This window comes from Eleutherodactylus coqui, chromosome 2 (assembly GCF_035609145.1).
Source record: "Eleutherodactylus coqui strain aEleCoq1 chromosome 2, aEleCoq1.hap1, whole genome shotgun sequence".
Lineage (NCBI taxonomy): Eukaryota > Metazoa > Chordata > Amphibia > Anura > Eleutherodactylidae > Eleutherodactylus > Eleutherodactylus coqui.
In genome coordinates this window covers 160505541-160527633 of record NC_089838.1, presented here as the reverse complement: position 1 = coordinate 160527633, position 22093 = coordinate 160505541, and the positions used below count along the sequence as shown (strand labels likewise).

At 42.4% G+C, this 22093-nt stretch overlaps 1 protein-coding gene across 1 annotated transcript; it reads right to left on the bottom strand.

Moving 5' to 3' along the window:
- Nucleotides 1-5577: 5577 nt before the first annotated feature.
- HYAL4 (hyaluronidase 4) lies at nt 5578-21836 on the bottom strand. The gene is made up of 4 exons (XM_066591857.1): nt 21783-21836; nt 18676-19641; nt 12271-12360; nt 5578-12175 (listed from the first exon to the last, which is right to left on the bottom strand). Exons 2-4 carry the CDS (start codon nt 19606-19608, stop codon nt 11741-11743), a joined length of 1458 nt encoding a protein of 485 aa, XP_066447954.1. The 5' UTR covers nt 19609-19641; nt 21783-21836; the 3' UTR covers nt 5578-11740.
- Between the last annotated feature and the right edge of the window lie 257 nt (nt 21837-22093).

Here is a 22093-nt window from a genome sequence, read left to right as displayed (position 1 = left end):
AGGCACCTTAATGCGCGTACGGAAAAGATAGTCCAATCTTGCAGCCGGAATACGCCGGAGACTCCGATAAACTCCTATGGGAGTAGGAAGAATTGGGGGGGGAGTTTAGCAGGTGAAGCTTACAGGTGCCTGTATTTAGGCGTTAGAAGTCATTCCGAGGATTTATGCTGAGCAAGGGATTTCCGGGCTGCGCGTCTTTATTTCATTAATACGTCACACTGGCCGTGTGAATGGACGAGAAAGTGCTAATTAAGCTCGGGACTTGATTGCGTCATTTCTTCAATCACGCAATTTTTCAGCGCGGGCAGGCGACCATAAAACACATAGACTCGTGTGAGGAGCCCTGAGAGAAAGAAGAGACCGCCGAATTAGATAGGTGCCATGAGATAAGTTTCCTGAGCAGGTGTGCTGCGCCTATAAAGGGTCGGCCCTCACTGCTTGCGCCTATAAAGGGTCGGCCCTCACTGCTTGCGCCTATAAAGGGTCGGCCCTCACTGCTTGCACCTATAAAGGGTCGGCCCTCACTGCTGGAGTCCGAAAAATGAGTCATCAGAGGAAAGAATTAAATGGAATAGAGATAAAAGTAATTATATACGCTCATTAATCCTTGCCGCTGCCCAGATGTCACATGACTGCATGAAGGTGACATCACAAGGCGGATATATAAAGGGAGGAGGTGCTTTTTTTTTTTACAGTCTTGGGGGGAAAAAAAAAGATCTTTACTTTCCCAAAAGACTTCTTTAGAGGGGTTATCCGAGACCCAAAAGTGCTTTATTTAAGTATTAAGCCCCATGCCCACGGCTGCGTCGCGTTCCGACTGCGAGATCTTGCAGGAATCAGATCAGGTGCCGACCAGAGACCCTATACTCACCTGTCCGCATCCACGGCGAGTGTCTCATCCAACGCACATGCACAGTGCAGGGGCGCTGCCGTTGTGCCAGCAATGATGCGAATCCACGGCGATTTCAAAATTGACATTTCGGAATTGCCGCGAATTGGAAGACTTCCATTGACTGCAATGGAAGCCATCTGTGCCATTTTCCACACAAAATAGACCATGCTGCGATTTTTATCTTCATTCTGTGAAAATAAATTTACAGAATTTTTTTGTTGTTGTACTACCCAAAGAAAAAATATAGTAATTATTTTTAATTGCTTCCTGCCTCGAATTTTTAAGCCCCATACCCTTTTTCTTTCCCTTTCAATGCAGCCATGTGACCGCTCATGTTTTGCGGGTTGACCTGTAGCTTTTATTGATGTGCACACAGAAAAAATAAGTGTCGTCAGCTCACTGCCCGTCCTGCAGAGCTATTGGCTTGCTATCTGCGGGATGACCTGTGGCATTTCTTGGTACCATTTTGGATACGAACAACTTTTTGATTGTTTTTTTTTCAGTTTTATTCTTGAAGATCGGGTGACCAAAAAAAGCACATTTCTGGCTGTTACGTCCATGCTGAGCGTTTACGCACCACGCCCAGCACAGACTCAAGCCAATGTTCACAAAGGAAAATAAACACCATATAAAACACCAAAATGACCCAAGCACAAAAAGGGAAAATCTAGCCCTAACAGCCAGAAGAGGGAAAATCCCTGCTGAGGCCTCGGTCACACAGGCGTTTTTTCGTGCGATTTGCGCATGCGCACGCGATCGGCAATTTTATAGAACCATTGCTTTGCAATGGTATCGGACACATGGGCGCTTGTCCGATAAATTATAGGACAAGAAATCACAGATCGCGGCTATACGCGATCTGTGATTCCTTGTCTTCTCTATATACACTCAATGGGGCCAGCGGCAGCAACACCGACCCCATTGAGAACATATACTACACAAATCATTCTCCTCTGCCACAGCTGTAACAGCTGTGGCAGAGAAGAATGATGTTTGCCCATTGAATTCAATGGAGCCGGCAATACAGCCGTCTCCATTGAAAGCAATGGGCTGCCGGCGATCACAGGATGAATTTTCGGGAAGGGCTTAAAAATATAAGCCCTTCCCTGAAAATCATCCAAAAATGTGTAAAAAGTATAAAAAAACTATATACTCACCTTGTCCCCGCAGACGGAGTTCAGCCGCGGCTGGCCAGCAGTTCTCCTGAACTGCTCTGAGTAGTATTCAGCAGCGGGGGATTTAAAATCCCCGCCTGCTGAATGGGCTGCCTTTGATTGGTCACAGGCCTCACCAATCAGAGGCAGCTCTCACTCACACCCATTCATGAATGGGTGAGTGAGTGCTGCCTCTGATTGGTCCCTGCGCTGAGCCAATCAGAGGCAGCACTCACCCATTCATGAATTCATGAATGGGTGTGAGTGAGAGCTGCCTCTGATTGGTGAGGGCTGTGACCAATCGGAGGCAGACCATTTGGCAGGCGGGGATTTTAAATCCCCGCCTGCTGAATACTACTCAGAGCAGTTCAGGTGAACTGCCGGCCGGCCGCGGCTGAACTCCGTTTGCGGGGACAAGCTGAGTATATATTTTTTTTTACTTTTTACACATTTTTGGATGATTTTCAGGGAAGGGCTTATATTTTTAAGCCCTTCCCGAAAATTCATCCTGAGATCGCCCGCAGCCCATTGCTTTCAATGGAGCCGGCTGTATTGCCGGCTCCATTGAATTCAATGCGCTGGACAGCGCTCCACTGTTCGGGCCCATTTCAAAGGAAACGTGGCTAGGAGCAGTTTTTTCAGGCGATTTTTCGGCCACAGTCACGCGATTTGCGGATGCGCATCTGTCATGCGATCCGCAAAATCGCGGCAAAAAACGCCTGTGTGACCGAGGCCTTAAAGTGGGGCTATCGCCCTGATAGGGACGGCTCCATGCTGGAACCTAGGCGCCACCTGTACTGACATACATATATAATGTGAGGGGAACCAGGGAGTGCACTGTGAAAAGACTGATTGTATGCAGAGTTGGATTATGGGAGCTGCATGATGCCACAGCAGCCACAAAGCCAGCCCCCTTTTACATGAGAGACCCAGGAAGTAAATATAAACCATGAACAAAAATGCAGATATTTACAAGATTATGCAATAACTAGTATTGCTGTGCATAGTAGATGTTCCAGTACTAATTTAGTCATTTCTGTTATTTGGAAAACGCCTTTAAATTACTTGTCACTTCCTATAATAATGCTCATGAACTAATTAACACGGTTTAGTCAGCACTTTATCATACTGTGATTCATAGAGAAGAATTATGAGATAAATGATAACTACTTGACATTTTTCTGTTTTTAGAATTGTATAGGACAAACAGCCAATGCTCAAATCAGATTCTGAATATACTGGAGTAGAGAAAATATTAGTAAACAGTTAGGGGTTCTATAAACCCACAAGGAAGGTAGCATCTTGGGGTTCAATGTACATATTGAATAAAATGTGACTGTTATCAGCAAGAGAAGCCAAGTAGTCTTGTAGATATGATAGCTTTTAAGGGCTAACAAAAATACATTATGTTACAGCAAGCTTTCGGACCTCTCGCTATAACATGTATTTGTGTTAGCCATTAAAAGGTATCATATCTACAAGATTACTTGGTTTCTCTTGCTGGGAGCAATCACACTTTACTGGCTAACACCGTACCAAACGTTTTTTTCGCTCTATATATTGTCTGTGATGGGAGATAAAATACATAGCGGTCTATAACTACAAACTATGCAGAAGTGAAAGATTCCAACTTTTTGCTACCTGGAGCAAAAAGTTAAATGCTGTCTTCCATACCACAGCCTAAATTACAATAATATAATGTATCTAATAATATAATGTATGTAATAATATAAATTACTGTACTAATCAAAAGTTTGGACAGACCTGTTATTTGCGTTTGATTCAGAGACATTTTGATCAAAAGTTTTAAAAGGAACCCGTCATTACGTTTGAGCCTTATAAACTACATTGTGAGACTCAAACATGAGGGAACAGGGAGCCTGGAGAGTGTTGTTTCATACTTACTGGGTCCCTTGTGCCAGTGCTGGGTCCCCGCCTACCCGGCGCACTCACACAGTGTGACTCTTTTCGGCTAGTTGTGTGTGCACTTTTCCATAGAGATGAATGGGAAAGAGTGCGCACACAGCTAGCTGAAAAGTGTCACACTGTGTGCACGCTTCAACTTTGCGGGGACATAGCGCTGGAACAGAGCACCCATTGAGTTTTTAAAAAATCCCCCCATTCCCTCACATTTCAGCCCAATAACATAGCTTATGGCACTCAAACATAATGATAGATTCCCTTTAAAAGCTCAAAATTATTTTAAATGGTCAATAGCTTTTCAAACAACTTGTGCTTATGTGATAGCCAATGTGATAATTAGCCAAAGTTCAATTCACATAAAATTAAGTTTTTTAATGGAAAATCCCTTTAAAGTGTTGTCCACCTTTACACAACGTGATTATGGCCCAAATAATAACTGGAAACAGCGATTTCGGGTGATAGTCATCCCACGTACACAAAGCCACCAACAGCGCACTGATCGAGAAATTCCTCACTTGTCGTGTCACCTGGTTTTTAGCTCACCTAAAAACCAAACAACTATTGGCCTGTGTAAACCGTCAGCTATTCCCGTGTAATGGTACCTTAAGGGTCTCTGTTTCAATTTGCTGTCCACTGCCTGTTGTCAAGTGAAGTCCCTCTAGTAACAGAGATAAGCCAGAGAATAAGAAGCAGAAGTAGGTGGTGACTCATGCTGCCTTTAAAGTTTATGGAGAGGAAGAAGTGAACTCAGACAGATACTACAGCTAACAGAAACATTGTTTACTGTGTTATAGCTACTGGAATCCCATCCTTTCTGCTCTGTACCTCTTTGGTGTTCTACATGATGTTTGTCTGTGTGTGGGTTGCAGTGAGTTAGAGAGCAGCATCTGCTATATTTTCTGCATAGCATGTAGAAGATAGCCTAACATCAGGCTCCTTTCACTAGGTCAGAGAGAACTGAGAATTACAGATATGGCCTGCAGAGCAGAAAACTGGTGCAAAATTCTGAAGCAGGAAAATAGAAATATAACACCAATACTCACCTCTCCGCCACCATGCTGCTCCCCCACTGCCATTCCGATCCTTTGGTCTTCTGTTTTCTTTTGCTGCAGTGGTCACATGGTTGTTTACATAGGTGACTGCTGCAGACATCATATATAGAGATGAGCGAGTATACTCGCTAAGGCTAACTACTCGAGCGAGTAGTGCCTTAGCCGAGTATCCTCCCACTCGTCTCTAAAGATTCAGCTGCCGGCGCCGGTGACAGGTGAGTTGCAGCGGTGAGCGGGGGGAGAGAGGGAGAGAAAGATCTCCCCTCCGTTCCTCCCCACTCTCCCCCGCCGGCCCCCGAATCTTTAGAGACGAGCGGGAGGATACTCGGCTAAGGCACTACTCGCTCGAGTAGTTAGCCTTAGCGAGAATACTCGCTCATCTCTAATCATATGTCATCAGTGACATCCAGTAAATATTTTGGTGACATCACGAGTCAGATGCCATGGCACCGGAGCACTAAAGCGGCACTCCAGCACCAAAGTAAGCATTTTGTTAGAATACAGTTTTGAGCAGGAAGGGGGGCTGAAAAATAAGTTGGACAACCCCGTTAAGAACTGTGATGAAACAAATTGTAATGAGGACTGCCACAGAAAAGACAGCACAATAGACAACTTTACTGCATATGACAAGTATATTTAAGTTACCAGCCTCAGATATCGTAAGTTAACAACATCTCAGATAAGAGTTATATTGAATGCTTCACTGAGTTCAAGCAGCAGACACACATCATCAACTGTTGGGAGGAGATGTCACGAATCAGACTTCATGGTAAAACAACTGAAGAAAAACTACTGAACCAAAAGATTTAGGCAGTGGACGTCAAACCAGTGGAAATCTGCCCTTTAGTTTGACTGAAAAGATTTTTGGAAATAATTTATTTAAATCCTACTGATAATTAGGTTAGAAGTATTTATCAATAGTATTGTGCACATCAACTGTGGATTTTTTGGCAAAACATTTCCTAAATTACGACACTAGATGGGGTTAGTGAGCTGTTGCTGCCTGGTTTTTGATGCATATGTCTGGCCAGCTGAGTGTCAGAGGAAGAAAATAAGAGGTAAACATTAATATCCAGTGTCCAAAAATGGTGCCACTAAGAGCAACAGCTTGCCCTATAAAAAAACAAATACTCATACAGTCCCATTGCCGGAAAAATAAAAAATAGTTTTGGGGGTCAGAAGATGGCCAAAGAAAGCCATTTTTTAAACAAAGGGGTTTTTCTTCTTTAGAATTAGTAAAACAGAAAAAAAACCTTTAGATTTGGTATTGCTGTAATTATACTGACCCACGAGATAAATTTAATATGTCTCTTCTACCACTCCAAAAAAAAAAAACAATTGCTCAACTGTGTTTTATCAGTTCACTTAACGTTTTTAAAAGTTGTACAATACATTGTATGCTACATTATATGGTACCATAAAAAATGCAACTTGTCCTGCAAAACAGTTGTGGATATGGACAGGCAGAAATGAAAAAACCTGAAAACTGTCAATTTGCAAGGGGTTACGTTAGCTATGTGGTGTTCATACTCTGGGCACTCTTCCTTCACGACTGCAGCATTCACAGTGGTGCACATGGGGTATTCTGCTTGATCCCATGCTGTTTCCACTTATGAGTCCGGACAGCAAAGATCAGACCCAGGAAATGCTGGACAGTCAACTGTTCTGTGAAGCACATACAAAGTTAAAAGGGTTGTCGCATCTCAGCATGAGATGAGGAACTCGCGGCTGGTTTCCTGACCACCTCGTGGAAACAACCAAGGCGGCACCGGTATTAGTGTATCTTGACACCACCAGAAGTAAAGGTGGAGCCAAGATACTGAGTTTGACAGGGGGTTGACGCCCCCTGTTACTGATTGGCTGTCCTGCATTCTCCCCGTCCTCACCCTCACAGGTCAGGACGCCAGCGGGAGGAGGCGGCGAACCAACGGCATGCTTGTAATCTGGGAGACTGGCGGTAGGGAGAGGCAAAACATGTCCGCCAGCAATCACAGCTGTGGGGTGTGCGGAGCTGGGTCTCTGCCACCTGCCAGAGGCACAGCAGCTGCGACATGAATCCGCCGGGGATAATCAGCAGCAGAAGGTGGGAAACTGCAGCCAGGAAGAGGCACAGCAGGCCCCGAATCATATACTCTGCAAGTGGATACAGGACCTGTGAGGGCGAGGATGGGGAGAATGCAGGACAGCCAATCAGTAACAGGGGGCGTGAACCCTCTGTCAAACTCCTTGTATCTTGGCTCCACCTGTACTTCTGGTGGTGTCAAGATACACTAATACCGGTGGCACCTTACACTGTTGCCATAACGCCTATTGAAGTGACTGGGTGTTATGGAAGTGGCATAGCTCATTGTACTACGCTATTCTCCTAACACAAGAGATATGGTAACAGTGTAGAGCTCTGTGCTACTCTGTTTCTGTAACTTCCATTCACTCCAATGGTAGTTATGGAAAGAGCGTATGGCTGCCGCGTCAGCTGTTTCCGCATCACCCAACAAGGTAATCAGGAAAACGGTTGCGGGTTTCTCATCTCAGCTAAGAAGTGCTGAGATGGAAATACCCTAAAAAGAACATTTTGCTCAGAAATATAAACAGTTTTATAGAACTTTACTCACATAGCTAAATAACAATGAGATAGCTCCAATATTGTTACTACTGTACATGCCAGTATACATACAAGCAATATTCTGGGCACAAAATAACCCATTGATGTGTTTCGTAACATTTACATTTAAAATATACCAAGAGTCAGGTGTAATACATTTAGCTACAATACATGTGACTTTTCACACATTCTATAATTGTTGTATATTGACATAGTGACACATTATGTGAAAGTGTCTACAGATCCTGTAGTTTTCATAGGTGTGTAGGTAAACTTTAGTGTATTATTTGATAGCCTCAAATTCAAAGATGTTCTGAATGCTGCTGCTAACTAATGGATTAGCTGCAATGCTACATGTCAATATCCCTGGTAGACATGTTTTCCATATCCTGAGGGAGATGCTACATATGAGCCGGATGTCAAACATCTCATCCGGATCGCGCATAATAGTTGTCCAGAAGGACGGACACACACCCCATGTAAAAACCCAGAGAACAAAACTGACAGTAACAAAAGTAAATAATGGGAAAAGGGAGATTTCACCCTATCTGAATAATATGGAAAAACACTTCCTAAGGCCGCCTTCACACGGGTGAGGATAATGCACAAATCTCGCACAAATATGAACTCCATGGGGTCATAGACAAGAGCAATTTGTTCCCGTATCGCAATGGGATGTCAATTGCTAGATGTAAATAACAATGATAACAACAGTAAAGAAGCAGATATTACACTGGATTAATAAGAATGGACACTGGGGACCAGAGGCGTAACTTGAAGCTCCTGGGCCCCGATGCAAAACTTGTAACAGGGCTCCCAACTATAATGCTTTATTCATAGTACAGGGCTCCCTATATGGAGAAGAGAGGCCTTATGGGCCCCCTAAGGCTCCTGGGCCCGGGTGCAACCGCATCCCCTGCATCCTCTATAGTTACGCCCCTGCCGGGGACTTGTCTGAAAGAAGGAGGCAGAATTTATATCCTACAATGAAGGCTCATTGGCTGGCTAGAGAACTAACCTCCCCACTGGCCAATCACATCTGACGCCGCAGTCACATGGCCTGGACTGACATTGTGACATCAGTCCAGAGCTGCCTGACATGGCAGTCGCGCTGCAACAGTGTTGCACAGGTACTCCTCAACAGGTGCAAAGCATCTCCACAACTTCTCATTAACCCCATGTTTGGCTGTGAGTGTGATGCTGTGTAATGTTGTGTTTGTTTAATGCCAGACATAATGGGACCGTTATTATCTAAGGAGTTACGATTTTGACAGATTTGTCCAAAGAACAATAAAGAATGTTGAGTCTCTAAGCCTTAGACATAGTCTTGTAATCCATTCCATTCTGATGTATTACATGTTCTTTTTTTTCCTCCACCGAGACTGAACCAAGTATAGCAGTTCTAGTCTAAAAATCATTCTAAGACATGGGGAGATATTCCATACTAGGGATGCCAAATACTATGCCTGAGGGGCAGTCACTGGTTCATATAAGTCATAAAGGGTGTTGGATAACTATGGATAAAACTGGGCTTTGTATTTTCACAGGTTCTCTCGGGCAAATAGATTCTTTGTATTGTGTTTTGGAGATACATTTTTGTGTTCTAATAATACTGCAATATATCCAGTGTAATACAGATGAGTCACCCTTTTTTGTCATATTAGTACTTATAAAGGTTATATATGGGAGGATGATTTGCTAATTACATATTACTATAAATGAGTTTTACCCTAAGTGACTAAACAGGAGAGGAAGAGAGTGAATCATGTGCTACATTTATAGGCCTCAGGTGCACTTACAACATACTTAAAGGGAATCTGTCACCATCTTTTAGCAGCCCTCTATGAGAGCAGCATAAGCTAGTGACTGGCTTACTGATTGCAGTGTCTGCTGTGTCTGTGTAGTAGTTTTGGAGAAACTTGCATTTTAAGACTGGGTTCACATGGGGCGTGAATCCCATGGAATGTCAGCACGGGTTTGAAGCGGCTTGTCTGCCTGTATTCTGGAATCTCTCCCCATAGAGAGAAGAGAGTCCGCAGCAGAAATGGCAATACAATTGGTATGCCGTAGATTTGAATTCCGCGTCACGCAGTTTCAGTGCAGCTTGGCCACAACAGAATGCCGACAACGTGTGAACAAGGTTTTTGCAAATCTCATCCACTTTGCTGCTTAGTCTCGGGCTTAAGATTGCAGGCGGAATTTCCGTGCAGAAAGTCCAAATGAAATTCTGTGGCAATTCCGCCCCGTGTGAACCGAGCCTAATAGTAGCATCCAGACCCAGAACTAGTCCTGTATGTTCATAAGCTGCCTGCTAATTACACCCACCGCAAACTCCAGATAATGATTGACTGTTGTCTGCCCATTACTGTGCATAGATAGCTGTCATTCATTGGCTGGAGGATGGGATGGGTGTGGCTAGCCTGCAGCCCATGAATATCCAGGACTACTCATATTTTCTGTAGTATTGCTTTATGTGGCTACTATTAATAAAATGCAGGTTTCTTGTAATCTACAAATGCATACAGCAGACATAAAACTGCAATCAGCGAGTCGGTTATTACCTTGTGCTGCTCTTAGAGGGGGCTGCAAAAATATAGTGACAGAGTCTTTTTAACTTTTCAGAATAAGCTCCATCTCTAATTTTCAGTTGTCGCTTAGCTAGTAGATGGAGACTAGCTGTTATGATGTCTCCATACACTGCACATATACATAAGAGGAAATCCTGCTTCCCTATCTATAATTCTCACACACAAAAGCAGCAGTATAGAGGACATTATGAGCAGTATAGATCCTACTCCAGCACACTTTCTAGAAACTGCAGCTATGACTCTGTGTGAGTTTCTGACTCTGTTGTCCTCCGGCAGCTCCCGATTCCTCCTTCTTTTAGGTCCAATGGACATGAGCAGGTTTGATTTGCAGAACCCGCATCGGACACCCGTGTGGGAGATCTGCAAATCAAGCCGCCCATAGGGAAACATTAGCATCTGCAAATTAATTAAAGAATGCAGATTTGTTTTGCGGACCTTTTGGTCTTCGATTGAAATCAATGGAAGCCGTCTGATCCATGGCACACCCGCAGCTGACACTGCGGACGTGCCACGGATCCAGCGGGAAACTGTACTGCAATAGTGGGGGAGAGAGTGATCTCTCTCTCTCTCTCCCCCCTGCTACCACCCGCCGCCCCCCCCGAGCACGCTCGGACAAGAATGCAGTTACACGAGAAGAGCGAGGCTCACTCGAGTAACTGACTCATCCGAGCGTGCTCGCTCCTCTCTAGTCACTACCATTTGAAATTTGTGTTTCTATATTATATTCCAATTGCGATAGAAATTTCAAAATCCAAGAGTAGTTTTTGAGACTGCCAGCATTATGTCTGCAAAAATGTAAAAATGCTGTAGATGCACAGTAATATTTAATTGTTTTTGTTTTTTTAACTTACAAACTTACTGTTGACTTCTATTTAGTTGCTACAAACATTTTTGCAATAGGCAATGTAGCCTTATTGGTTGTCACTTTTGAATTAGCTTCTCAGAAACTGATGACCAATTGTGACAGTTTACCGTCAGTTGCTCACAAGCTAATTGAAAAGTAACATGCAACATGGCTTTATGTTCATTCTGTTATCACTTTTGCCAAATGCATAAAACAAGCATACCATGGTTATCAAACTTTGGCTCCCTCAGCTTTACTAACATATAGCATTTTTATTTTGTGTTGCGATTCTTTTTAGGGCTGTTTATACATGGCCGATAGCAAATTGCACCGAAATGCTCAAGTACAACTCGCATCACACAGGACATGGACACCCCATCTGAGTGCTGTATGATGCGGAAGACACTGCACATTGCAAGTCCTATTTTTGTGAATTACTGCTTCAGTTTTTCTGCCTTGCACTATCGATGCGAGAGGAAAACCACTGGTGTAAATTAACCCATTGGAAACAATGGGTTAATACATCGCGCAAGTTCTGTGCATCACACAAATGCCCAGAATTTGCGTAATTTTCTCAATATTTACTTGTTTTGGCTTCCCAAATCAAAATCTGCCAGCAAAGTCCTGTTGGGTAGATCAAACCTATAATTTTAGTGACATATTTCTAAATTAAGAGTTAGAGCATTCAATAATGATAAGCTTGGAGTAAAATGATAATTTGGAGAGGAACGTAGAACAAAAAGCTAAAGGAATAGAATGATAAGTTTGATCCATTTGGTAAGATTTGTGATTTCAAAAGTATGTCCTCAAGTTGTGGGAATTCACAGAAGATTCCAGTCCAACCTTCAAAGCACTGGCACACAAACTTCTGCTTCATGTACTGGACATCTTCTTCTCCGTGGTACCCAGTCACATAATGCCCTTTACCGGACACATGGGACTTCATCTTGAAATTCTTTGGATTCAAGTGCAAGTAAGCTGCTGAGTTTTGATTTTTCCTTACACATCTCCCATTTTTGTTACACAAGACCTTACTACAAAGTTTAGCTGCCACAGTCACATTAACTATGTAATGTCCAAATGGTCCATCAATATATTTCTTCACCAGATTGCAGCTGTCCTGCAAAAGGAAACACAGTGGCTCTAATGGAATATACTAAAAAAATCTCTTTATTGATTTTTTACTTATTTTTTTTTTAGGATGAATATTCTTACCGGTGTACTTGAGTATTCACTGCCTCCCCACAGTACAACACCTGCTGCACCCATTGCTGCACTTTCTCCAATTGTATGCACTAAGTCAATCTACAATAATCAAAAAAAAAATCAGATTTCTTATGCCACATAAAGGACTGATTCTTCATTACAGCAATCTTTTGAGCAAGAATCGTTAGATCTAACTGCACGGACATCGTGCAGTTTTCGTTAACGAGTCGTTCACCGTTCTCTTTCAGCTAGCTGAATGAGAACGATGAGCCTTATCAGTGCCACACGCTGAGTTCTCAGCTGATACCATTGTTTCAGCTGGTATCCCGCTCGAAGAACACAGACGAAGTATGCAGAAGACAGCGCTGCAGCTGTGTTCTGCATACCCAGCTCGGAGCGCTTAGCTGGATACCAGCTGAGCGCTCCGAGAAGACAACAGCTGTATACAGAAAATAGCGGTCCCACTTGTCTTCTACATACAATGTGAGCCTTCATTTACACACTTATGCAAAGTGAACGCTCAAAACTGTCACTCAAACTGCCGTTTGAGTGAATTTTGAGCGATCATCTTGCCGTATAAATGCACACAATGGTTTTCGCTCAAAAGATTTCTTTTGAGCGATAACACTATGTAACAAATTTTTACTTTTTTTCTGTCCTTGGGCATTAATTGTGTTTTCCTGTTTCCCTATGTCTAGAAAGTACAGAAAATGGCAATTATGCTGTAAAACGTTTTCTTTTGTGGACAGGACATTCATATGTGGAATTTGCATATTTTCACATTACATGTATGTGACTATGTTATACATTTGCATGCTGTCATACATATATACTTTACCTAGTTAAATAAAATGGCGTCAAGAAGCTGCAAACATCCAGCAGACTCATTTCGCTATGTCTGTGGTGAATTTCTCAAGACAAGAGCGAAAAAGTACTCCGTACAAGCATCACAGAGAATGTGTGAGGCCTACAAGGCATATTTTGGAATGCCAGTTGGCGATCAGGATAAAACATGGGCACCTCATTTCACCTGCGAGAACTGCAAAAGAACTCTAGAAGGTAAAGTAAAATTAAGGTAGTTGTTGCTCACTAGATGTCTTAGTTTTATATTGATTTCATTTTGTTCTTCTGCAGAATGGTGCAGAGAAGAGAAAAGGGCCATGAGGTTTGCAATTCCATGAATTTTGAGGAAACCTACTGACCACACAAGCAACTATTACTTCCGCATGGTGGACCCTTCAAAACGCCAATCTGGTAAAAATGCACAACCAATCCAAACATTCCTTCATCAATCATCCAAGTGTCACACAGTTCAGAGTTCCCAGTGCCCACTCCACTAGCAGCAAAAAAACAGTTAAGATCCTATGAAAGTAGCGAATCAGACAGTGATGGAGTTGAAGATGCTGATTTCACTGACACTGCTGTGGACAAAGTACCATATTTCCCGAAATCAACGTGACCTCAATGATTTGATTAGACATCTTGGACTCACAAAATCTAATGCTGAGCTGTTGACCTCCAGGCACAAGCAGTGGAACCTTTTGGATGAAAGGGTGCATGTAACAGACTAGAGGAAGCGCTACCATGTTTTTACAAGTTTCTTCACTAGTCAAGATAGACTATGTTTCTGCCATAATGTGAGAGTTCCTTCTGATGCAATCGGCATCACATACAGTGAGAATGAGTGGCGCCTTTTCATTGACAGTTCGTGCAAGAGCCTCAAGGCTGTCCTGCTTCATAATGGGAACACGTTACCTTCTCTTCCCCTGGTGCACTCAGTGCGTCTCAAAGAGGACTATGCAAACATAAAGATTTTACTGCACCGACTGAGGTATAATGAGCACTGGTGGGAGGTCATAGGAGATTTTAAAATGGTGGCATTCTTGATCGGTCTCCAAGGTGGTTTTACGAAGTTCCCCTGCTATCTTTGCCTTTGGGACAGTAGGGACACTGATTCACACTACCATAAGCGGGACTGGCCACTGCGAATGGAGTTTTTAGTTGGACAGAAAAATGTCAAGTGGAAGCCACTGTTGAACACTAAAAATGTGCTGATGCCACCACTACACATCAAGTGGGAGCCACTGGTAGACACTACAAAGGGTCTGATTTCCCCACTACACATCAAATTGGGGCTTATGAAACAGTTTGTCAAAGCTCTCAACACTGACTCAGCAGCCTTCAAACACCTAGAAGACCTTTTTCCAAAGCTCTCTTAGGCCAAAATCAAGTGTTTTCAATGGACCACAGGTAAAGAAGTTCATCAAGTGAACTGAATTCCCAAAGAAGCTGACCAGAAAGGAAAATGCAGCTTGGAACAGCTTTGTTGCAGTAGTTAAAGGTTTTCTTGGGAATCACAAGGCCCACAACTATGTGAAGCCGGTTGAAACTCTGGTTAAGAACTATGGCAAGATGGGTTGCAGGATGTCTTTAACCCTTTCTCATCTAATTTGTATCCTAGTTTTCCTAGGGGGCTTACTCTTTTTCTGCTATTATACAACGGCGCTATCTGCTGGCTAAAGCCAGTACTGCATGAGGTGACACGTTGGACGTTCTCTGACAGCAGAGAGGCTGGCAATATACAGTAAGAGAACTCCGACGGACGTCTTCCAACATCGGAGCTGTACAGCCTTAAATCATAATGTCTTCAGACGTCAGACAGTGGATTGGAAAGGGTTAAAACTCCATATCCTTGATGCTCACTTGGACACCTTCAAGCGGAACATGGGAGAATACTCAGAGGAGCACGGCGAATGCTTCCACCAAGATATTATGCCCTTTGAACATCGATACCAAGGGCAGTACAATGAGAGCATGATGGCAGACTACATGTAGGGACTCATTCGGGAATGTGTTGTGCATGCAATCATAAATCTAGAAAAAACACACGTTTGTAAATATTGTTATTGTTTTGAAGTATAAATAAACATTACTTTTGATCTAGATGTTGTCTGTTTATAAAAATAAAAAATTGTTACCCATTTACATATATGGGGATATGCAAAATATAAAACTCATTCTCCTGAGCACAAACCAAACTTTGGAAGGTATAATTGTCATTTTCTAAACTTCTTAGACATAAGAAAGCAGGAAATAACACTCACTTGCTAATGACAAAAAGTGTGTTACATAGTGTAATCATTGTGTCTAAATGGGCCTTTAAATGGGTTGTACCAAGATTGATTTTTATCACCTATCCATAGGACAGGTGATGAAAGTCTGATCTGTTGGAATCTCACCACTGATACTCCTATTGATCCCAAGAATGAGAGTCCCGTTTCCCCCTCTTCTCATCACTGCGGCCTCACAGAATTCCCCCGCAGGGATGTGGAGATTAAATGGAGCAGCAGTCATACATACATGGTGCCCCTCCATTTATTTCAGTGGGGCTGAAGTTAGTAGTTGAGTTCAAGCCTCGACTATCTCCAGCATTCCCATTGAAGATGAATGAAGCAGCACCACATATGTGCGACCCCCACTCCATCAAACCTTTTACACACTGTGGGTGGGGCCAATGAACAGTGAGGAGGAGAGGTAGACATAGGATCCCTCTTTTCTGGATTTGTGGGGGTCTCAGCAGTGAAACTCCCATAAATTAAATCACTTAGGGCTCATATCCACAGGTAGGTATGAATTGCGGAATCCGCGTGGTGTACCCGCGTGGATGATCTGCAGTTCAAGCCGCCCATAGACAATCATGTGCGCCCGCAGCTTAATTAAAGCATGCGGATTTGTTTTGTGGACCTTTTGGTCCAGAAAACAAATCGCAGCATGCTCCATTTTGCAGCGAATCCCACAGGAACGGCTTCCATTGAAGTTAATGGAAGCCGTCCGATCTGCGGCACACCTACAACTGTCACTGCAGGTGTGCCGCGAATCCTGCAGGAATGCAGAAGATTTAAAGAGAAAAAAATCTCCACTGTGCACACATGTAGGCGCGCCCGTCCACATCCACGGAGGAGAAGAAGGACGATGCGTACAGCCATGCAGAGGATCCGAAATGGTAAGTAATGTACTCATGCTGCGGGCAGGGTGGGATTCTGCAGTGGGCTTCCACCCACAAAATCCGACCCGCCCGTGGACATGAGGCATTATTCTATGGATAGGTGATAAAAGTCAATCTTGGTGCAACTCCTTTAAGCAGGATTCACACATGCAATTGTTGATACATTTTTGGTTGTATACATTGAGACAGTTTTTTGAGCCAAAGTTAGGAGTGGATACAGAAAAGAAGGAAAGGCATAAAGGAAAGATTGATAACTTTTCTTGTCCTTAGGTGGAACAGCCTTACAGAGGTAATGTAATACCATTTGGCTACACTGCTGTTTATATTGCTTATATATGAATTGTCAAGGTGATGTGCGGGATTCTATAGTATAATATGGTTCTCCTTGGTCAGCAAAGTAAATGAAACGCTAAACACAGAGAAACAATTTAAACAACGATCGCTTAATGTCATCTCCTTTGTTATGTCTATTCTGACTCATATTGAAACCAAACTGTACCAAATATACAGATGTAGCTGAGTTTAAAGGAATTGTCTAAGTATAGAAAAATGTTTTAAATTGTCAGTTATGATATAAAATAACAAAAGAAGCAGTACTTACCTCTCTTCTCACCTGGTAAACAGCAGAGCAGCTCTGGTGAAGACCCTTCTGTCAGCACAGACCAAAAGTCAGGAGACCGATGCCAGGAGAATGGACAGTAACGTTGCGGCCTCTGATTGGCTGCAGTGGTTATCTAACTTCCAGTCTGTGCTGACAGAGGGGTCTTCACCGGAGCAGCTCTGCTGTCTACCGGGGGTAAGAAGAAAGGTATTTTTTACAATGCACAGCCATTTAAAATATTTTTTATACTTGGACAACCCCTTTAAATCTAAACTTAATGTGTTATGATAACTTTTTTTGCCACAGTTTGTTAATCATTTCTATTGCTTTTTAAAGGCTTTTTGGTGCTAAAACAAAAGAACATTGGCTTTTTAATGACTTAAGAAAACTTCTTGCGGAAAGTTATCCCACTCAGGCCAAAGGCACACCGCCGAGTCGGATTCCACATGTAGGATCCTGCAGCGTAATACGACCCGGTGCCCCACCGGTGACCCCTGCGGGTCGTTCGGCACGTACGCAGTACAGATGACATTGCGCTGTCGCTAGGCCTAGCCACTCACGAGGATTCAGTGGCCCGTCCAAAGTGACAGCTGTGGACAGGCCGCAGATCGAACGGATTCCATTGACTTCAATGGAAGCCATACGCTTGGAATCCGGCTCAAAATAGAGCATGCTGCGATTTTCCCCCCGCGCCCGGAAAATCGCAATTGTTTCCCACACGTATTAATGGAAACCCGATTTTACATTGCATGCTATGGGTGGTATTTGCTGCGGAATCCGGAGGCGGACTCCCGGTCTGGATTTCACAATATGAATCGGGCAGTGTGCATTGGGCTTGAAGTTAAACTTTGCTACATCAGTGTAAAGAATACTTCTATCTGTGTCATCAGCTGTCCTTTCCCCACCCACTGTACTCACACCTGACTCTGCTATAAACAGCCTGACGCAGATGCCATCTTCCCACTGTTCTAAAAGAGATCAGTAAAGCTAATCCTGCAGCATTGGTAAAACCCCACCCCCACTGTCAACCAAAAATGGAGGGGATCAGAAAGAAATTAATTTGGGTGCTCTGCAGAATCTCTAGGTTAGTTTTAGTAACACAGAGAAAATCCTGCAGATGGATGAACACGGGCAAGGTCATCTCCAGTTCAGTTAAAAGCTCGTATAAAAGCTCCTTTGAGAGAAAGGAAGTTTAATATTAGTTTTCTTTGTGCAATCATTATAATAATAAATAAGTGAATGAGATTAATGGATTTCTGAAATCCAATTACGTTATGAGTCATGACAATAGAGAAACTTTGCAGAGCCATATTAACATATATCACTATTCATCTGCTGCCTCAAGCATACAAATACTCAGAGACCTTTACATACATTCCAACATCATCTTATCAATCCATGCCAATGAACCTTTAGCAATCATAGGAGGCAGAAAGTGTGTGTTTTCCAACAAAAGAAAGGTGGCACACAGCTTAGATAGTGTTCAGCTAAACACTTGTTCAACTGACAGATATTCCTTCCACCCCCATAGACATGCTCAATGACCTCAGCCAAGTTGTGCATATGTTCTCAATGGAGGAAGGGGAATAAGCCGCTGCCAGATACCTCTGGAGGTTGCTTATCTCCTGTAAGAACAAAGAATCAGGCATTTTGAGATCCAACATGCCCAAACCTTTTTTACATCTACTATTAGGGTAGAGTCAGATCTCTCCCAAAGCGATTATATAATCAGCCAGTCCTGCAGAAATTGACCGATTTGGCCAACTTTTTTCTAATATGTATAGCCACCCTAAAGAGAAATACCTACCTGAGATAAAGTATACATTGTTAGTGAGTAAAATGGCCTTGCATACGCATAAATTGGCAGTTCATGTGGTCTTTTTGACATGGAGGCAACTCGTATTGCTTCTTTAAGACGATGATGGACAAATTTTTGAGCATTTGAGCTTGACTGAAGAACATAGTCTAAATAGATGGATGGGAAGAGAGCACTGCTATATTCCCACATCCACTGCAGGTAGTCATTTCGCGTTAATTCAATAGTTGGACATTGTCCTGTATATGAATGAGGATTCAGTTTATAATCATAATTGTAGCAATCAGGAAACAAGTAGTAGCCCCAATGGCCTTGTGGTCTGATCTCTCGAGCGCGAAGAACAGAGCCACTCATAAAATGTCTTGCAGCAGAGTCAAATTCTTCCTTGGCGTGTTTTGTGATCATGTCTATAGGCCAGTCTGGATGGCGATTCTTAACCAATGTTATTGATTTCTCTCTGTAGATGTTTTTACTTCCCCAGTTTCTATCCCACTGCGGTCTCCAGTTTTCCCAGTCAATAACTCCAAGGCCTTGGAAATCTTTAGCTCGTGTACGGTGAACAATATCTAGTTCGACCTTACTAAGGTGCTTCGCGAGGCTTCCATTTTGTGGTACACCACCATTTACAGACTCCCCGTCATCAGTAACATAGGGGTAATATCCCAGCTGAGTGTGATAAAATATTGTTACATTCTGACCACTTAACGTTTCATTGGTGTTTGCAACTATATCAAAAACACTGAGATCCAAATCAATTTTGTATCGTTGTTTACACTGCTGTGTAGGCGCGTTCCAAATTGCAATAAAAGGCCTGTTCTGCATAAGAGGCGATTTCGCTTGTTTATATCTCTGCCCATTAATAAGGCTGATAAAGATTACTGCAAAAAATAATAGTAGACGCAGGTTGCTGGCAGACTTCAACATTATCAAACACTTGGACGTTAATGAGTATATCACCTACAAAGAGAAGGAAACACAAATTATTTTTTTTTAAGTAGCATTAAGACAGTGAAAGATGATGACAAATGTGTAGAGGAGCTGGGTACATCATAGGTATAAGATAGATAGGGACAGTAAAAAAGTGCAAAAAATAATGATATGGTCATATTGTGGCATAAGACAGTGGCATTCTGGATATGGCTAGGGTATCCACTTTAAGAAGAATGCATAATGAATGTGTGCCTGCACTGGAAGGAGTGAAGCTTTGATTCTTGTTGCTGTTATTTCATGTATTATAATTATATGACCTTTTTTGTGAAGGTCAGACTTTCATAGCACAACATACACCATGAAATTCTAATAGATGTGGGTTTCATCTCTTGGGCCTGTACTTATCCCTAGTTCTGGCCCCCACTGTCCCGCCTCTATTGACTGCGGCAACTGGAAAAGGTCAGGACTTATGAAAACAGCTGTGCGGGCTGTGCTTCTTTCCCATACCTTCCATAGAAGTCAATAGGAGTTATGGATACAGAGTAGCACAACAGCACTACGCTGTTTCTGGAACTCAACAACCAGCACCTTGAATTCTCGATCAGGAGCCTATCAGAGAAGATGTGCATGTGGTGTAGGACCCAGCCATCTTGCATATGAAAGGTGTCAAGGAACTAGTTATGTGATTTCTCCTTTGCCACATTATCCCTAATGAGTTGGAAAGAAGCATCTTTTTAATAACAAAACTGGGCAATTTCATTTTAATGTGTATGATGAGCTTTATATTCAAATTTGTGCCAGCCCCTTCATTGGGAATTCAGTACTAGCTTACTGTTATTAGGGCATATTTTAGATATCATAATTGAAAATCATCTCACTGGTGAAAGATTCTCACTACTGCTTGGAAATGTTACATTTTCATGATTCAGGAAAAGTTGACATAAAACGGTATATATTCATTACACACACTAATGCACTGAAAAAATGGTAAACCAAGCAGTACCTCTCTATTTATTCTTTTTCAACAAAATATAATTCTGAGACATTGCTTGTAGTGGAGTAATAATCTGCCCAGCTAAATGCACAGCCACAATCAGTCTTTATGGAGGCTACTCTGGTGAGCATCAACCAAGGACCATAGGTCTTCACCCTTTAACCTCTTTAAGCGAGATGTGTTCTTCAGCTACTCTAAATACCTAGGTTGTATCACCAGAGTACTTGCTGATTGGTGGAATCGACAAGTCAAGGATCAGTATCGAGAGATCAGATGAGAGAAAGGATAACCAAGAATCAGGCCCCAGATATCACCAAGCAAGCCGGGTTGATTTATTAAAGACCCACAAAGATTTTTCCCAAACATGTCAAAATACCGTCCCAGTATGTCAAGAGTTTGGGAAAGTGCCACAAAATATGAACCAGATTGCCTCTATTCCTTTTTCATTTAGGACATAAATCTGAGGTTCTGTAACTTATATTAGTCTTGTAAACCAGGTAGGCTTGATTTTTTTGAATTCCACCTCCCTACTTTACTAATTGTAATGTCAATAATGACTAAGCACGAACAAATATATGCCTACCAAGCTAAGTGAGTGAGTTATAGGAAGAATGGTCATGCACAGCATGAATGTTGTCTGCCATAAATCATATATTATATATATATCTCTCTATAGTAGGGCTTCAATCTGGATTCAATTTTGTCCTAAGCATGTGTACTTTTTATCAGGAAAAACAGAACACTGTTTAGTACATTTGCGCAAAGTATGGCAGTTAACTGGTACAGGGGGTACGAATTCCAAGGCGTTTTATGACCTTCTGAAGCCATACTGAAGTCATTAGTGACTTTCTGAAGAGAGACACAGCAATCCATACATTGAAAAACAATAAAAGGGAAAAAAATGCTTAAAACTAAATTCTAAATAAAATATAAATTATATTACTGCAACACAAAATACATTATGAAAGGGGTAGTGGCCACAATGTAGCAAAATTATTAACAACAGAAATGTAACTTTACTGTTCACTGAGAGGTTGCATCATAGTATAAACATAGGTGTACAATTTGCTTCATTACATGTGCCTCTATAGTATATGGTTAGTGTATCTCTGAATATATAAGAATCTGTATAAATATCCATATTTATAAATAAAGGAAAGTGTATAGAACCTACCTTGCCTGTCAGTGATGGAGAAGTTGTCCCTTCTGAATGAACACGGGTTTTGTGGTCTGCCTCTTTTTGCCATAAAGGGTGTGTTTGGTTAATGAAATCCAACTGGAGAGAGAAAACAAATGCTTCAAGATCAGGTTTCAAAGTATCCCTAAGTGCTTTACCAGGCTTCCTTAACTGGAAGTGGACTTTGCACTTTGATATTAGAATATTTGATACTGTATCAAGTGACCCCACCTGTAGTCATAATTGAAGGTTACACCTTAAGGCCGGCTCACACGAATGGGTCAGCTTCCACATGCGGGAGGCCCGCA

Coding starts and splice junctions, on each gene's coding strand:
- HYAL4 (XM_066591857.1), bottom strand. CDS start 19,608: ATGTTGAAGTCTGCCAGCAACCTGCGTCTACTATTATTTTTTGCAGTA. Junction 12,361..18,675: donor CAATGTATACTTTATCTCAG/GTAGGTATTTCT, acceptor TGATTATTGTAG/ATTGACTTAGTGCATACAAT. Junction 12,176..12,270: donor GTGAATACTCAAGTACACCG/GTAAGAATATTC, acceptor TTCCTTTTGCAG/GACAGCTGCAATCTGGTGAA.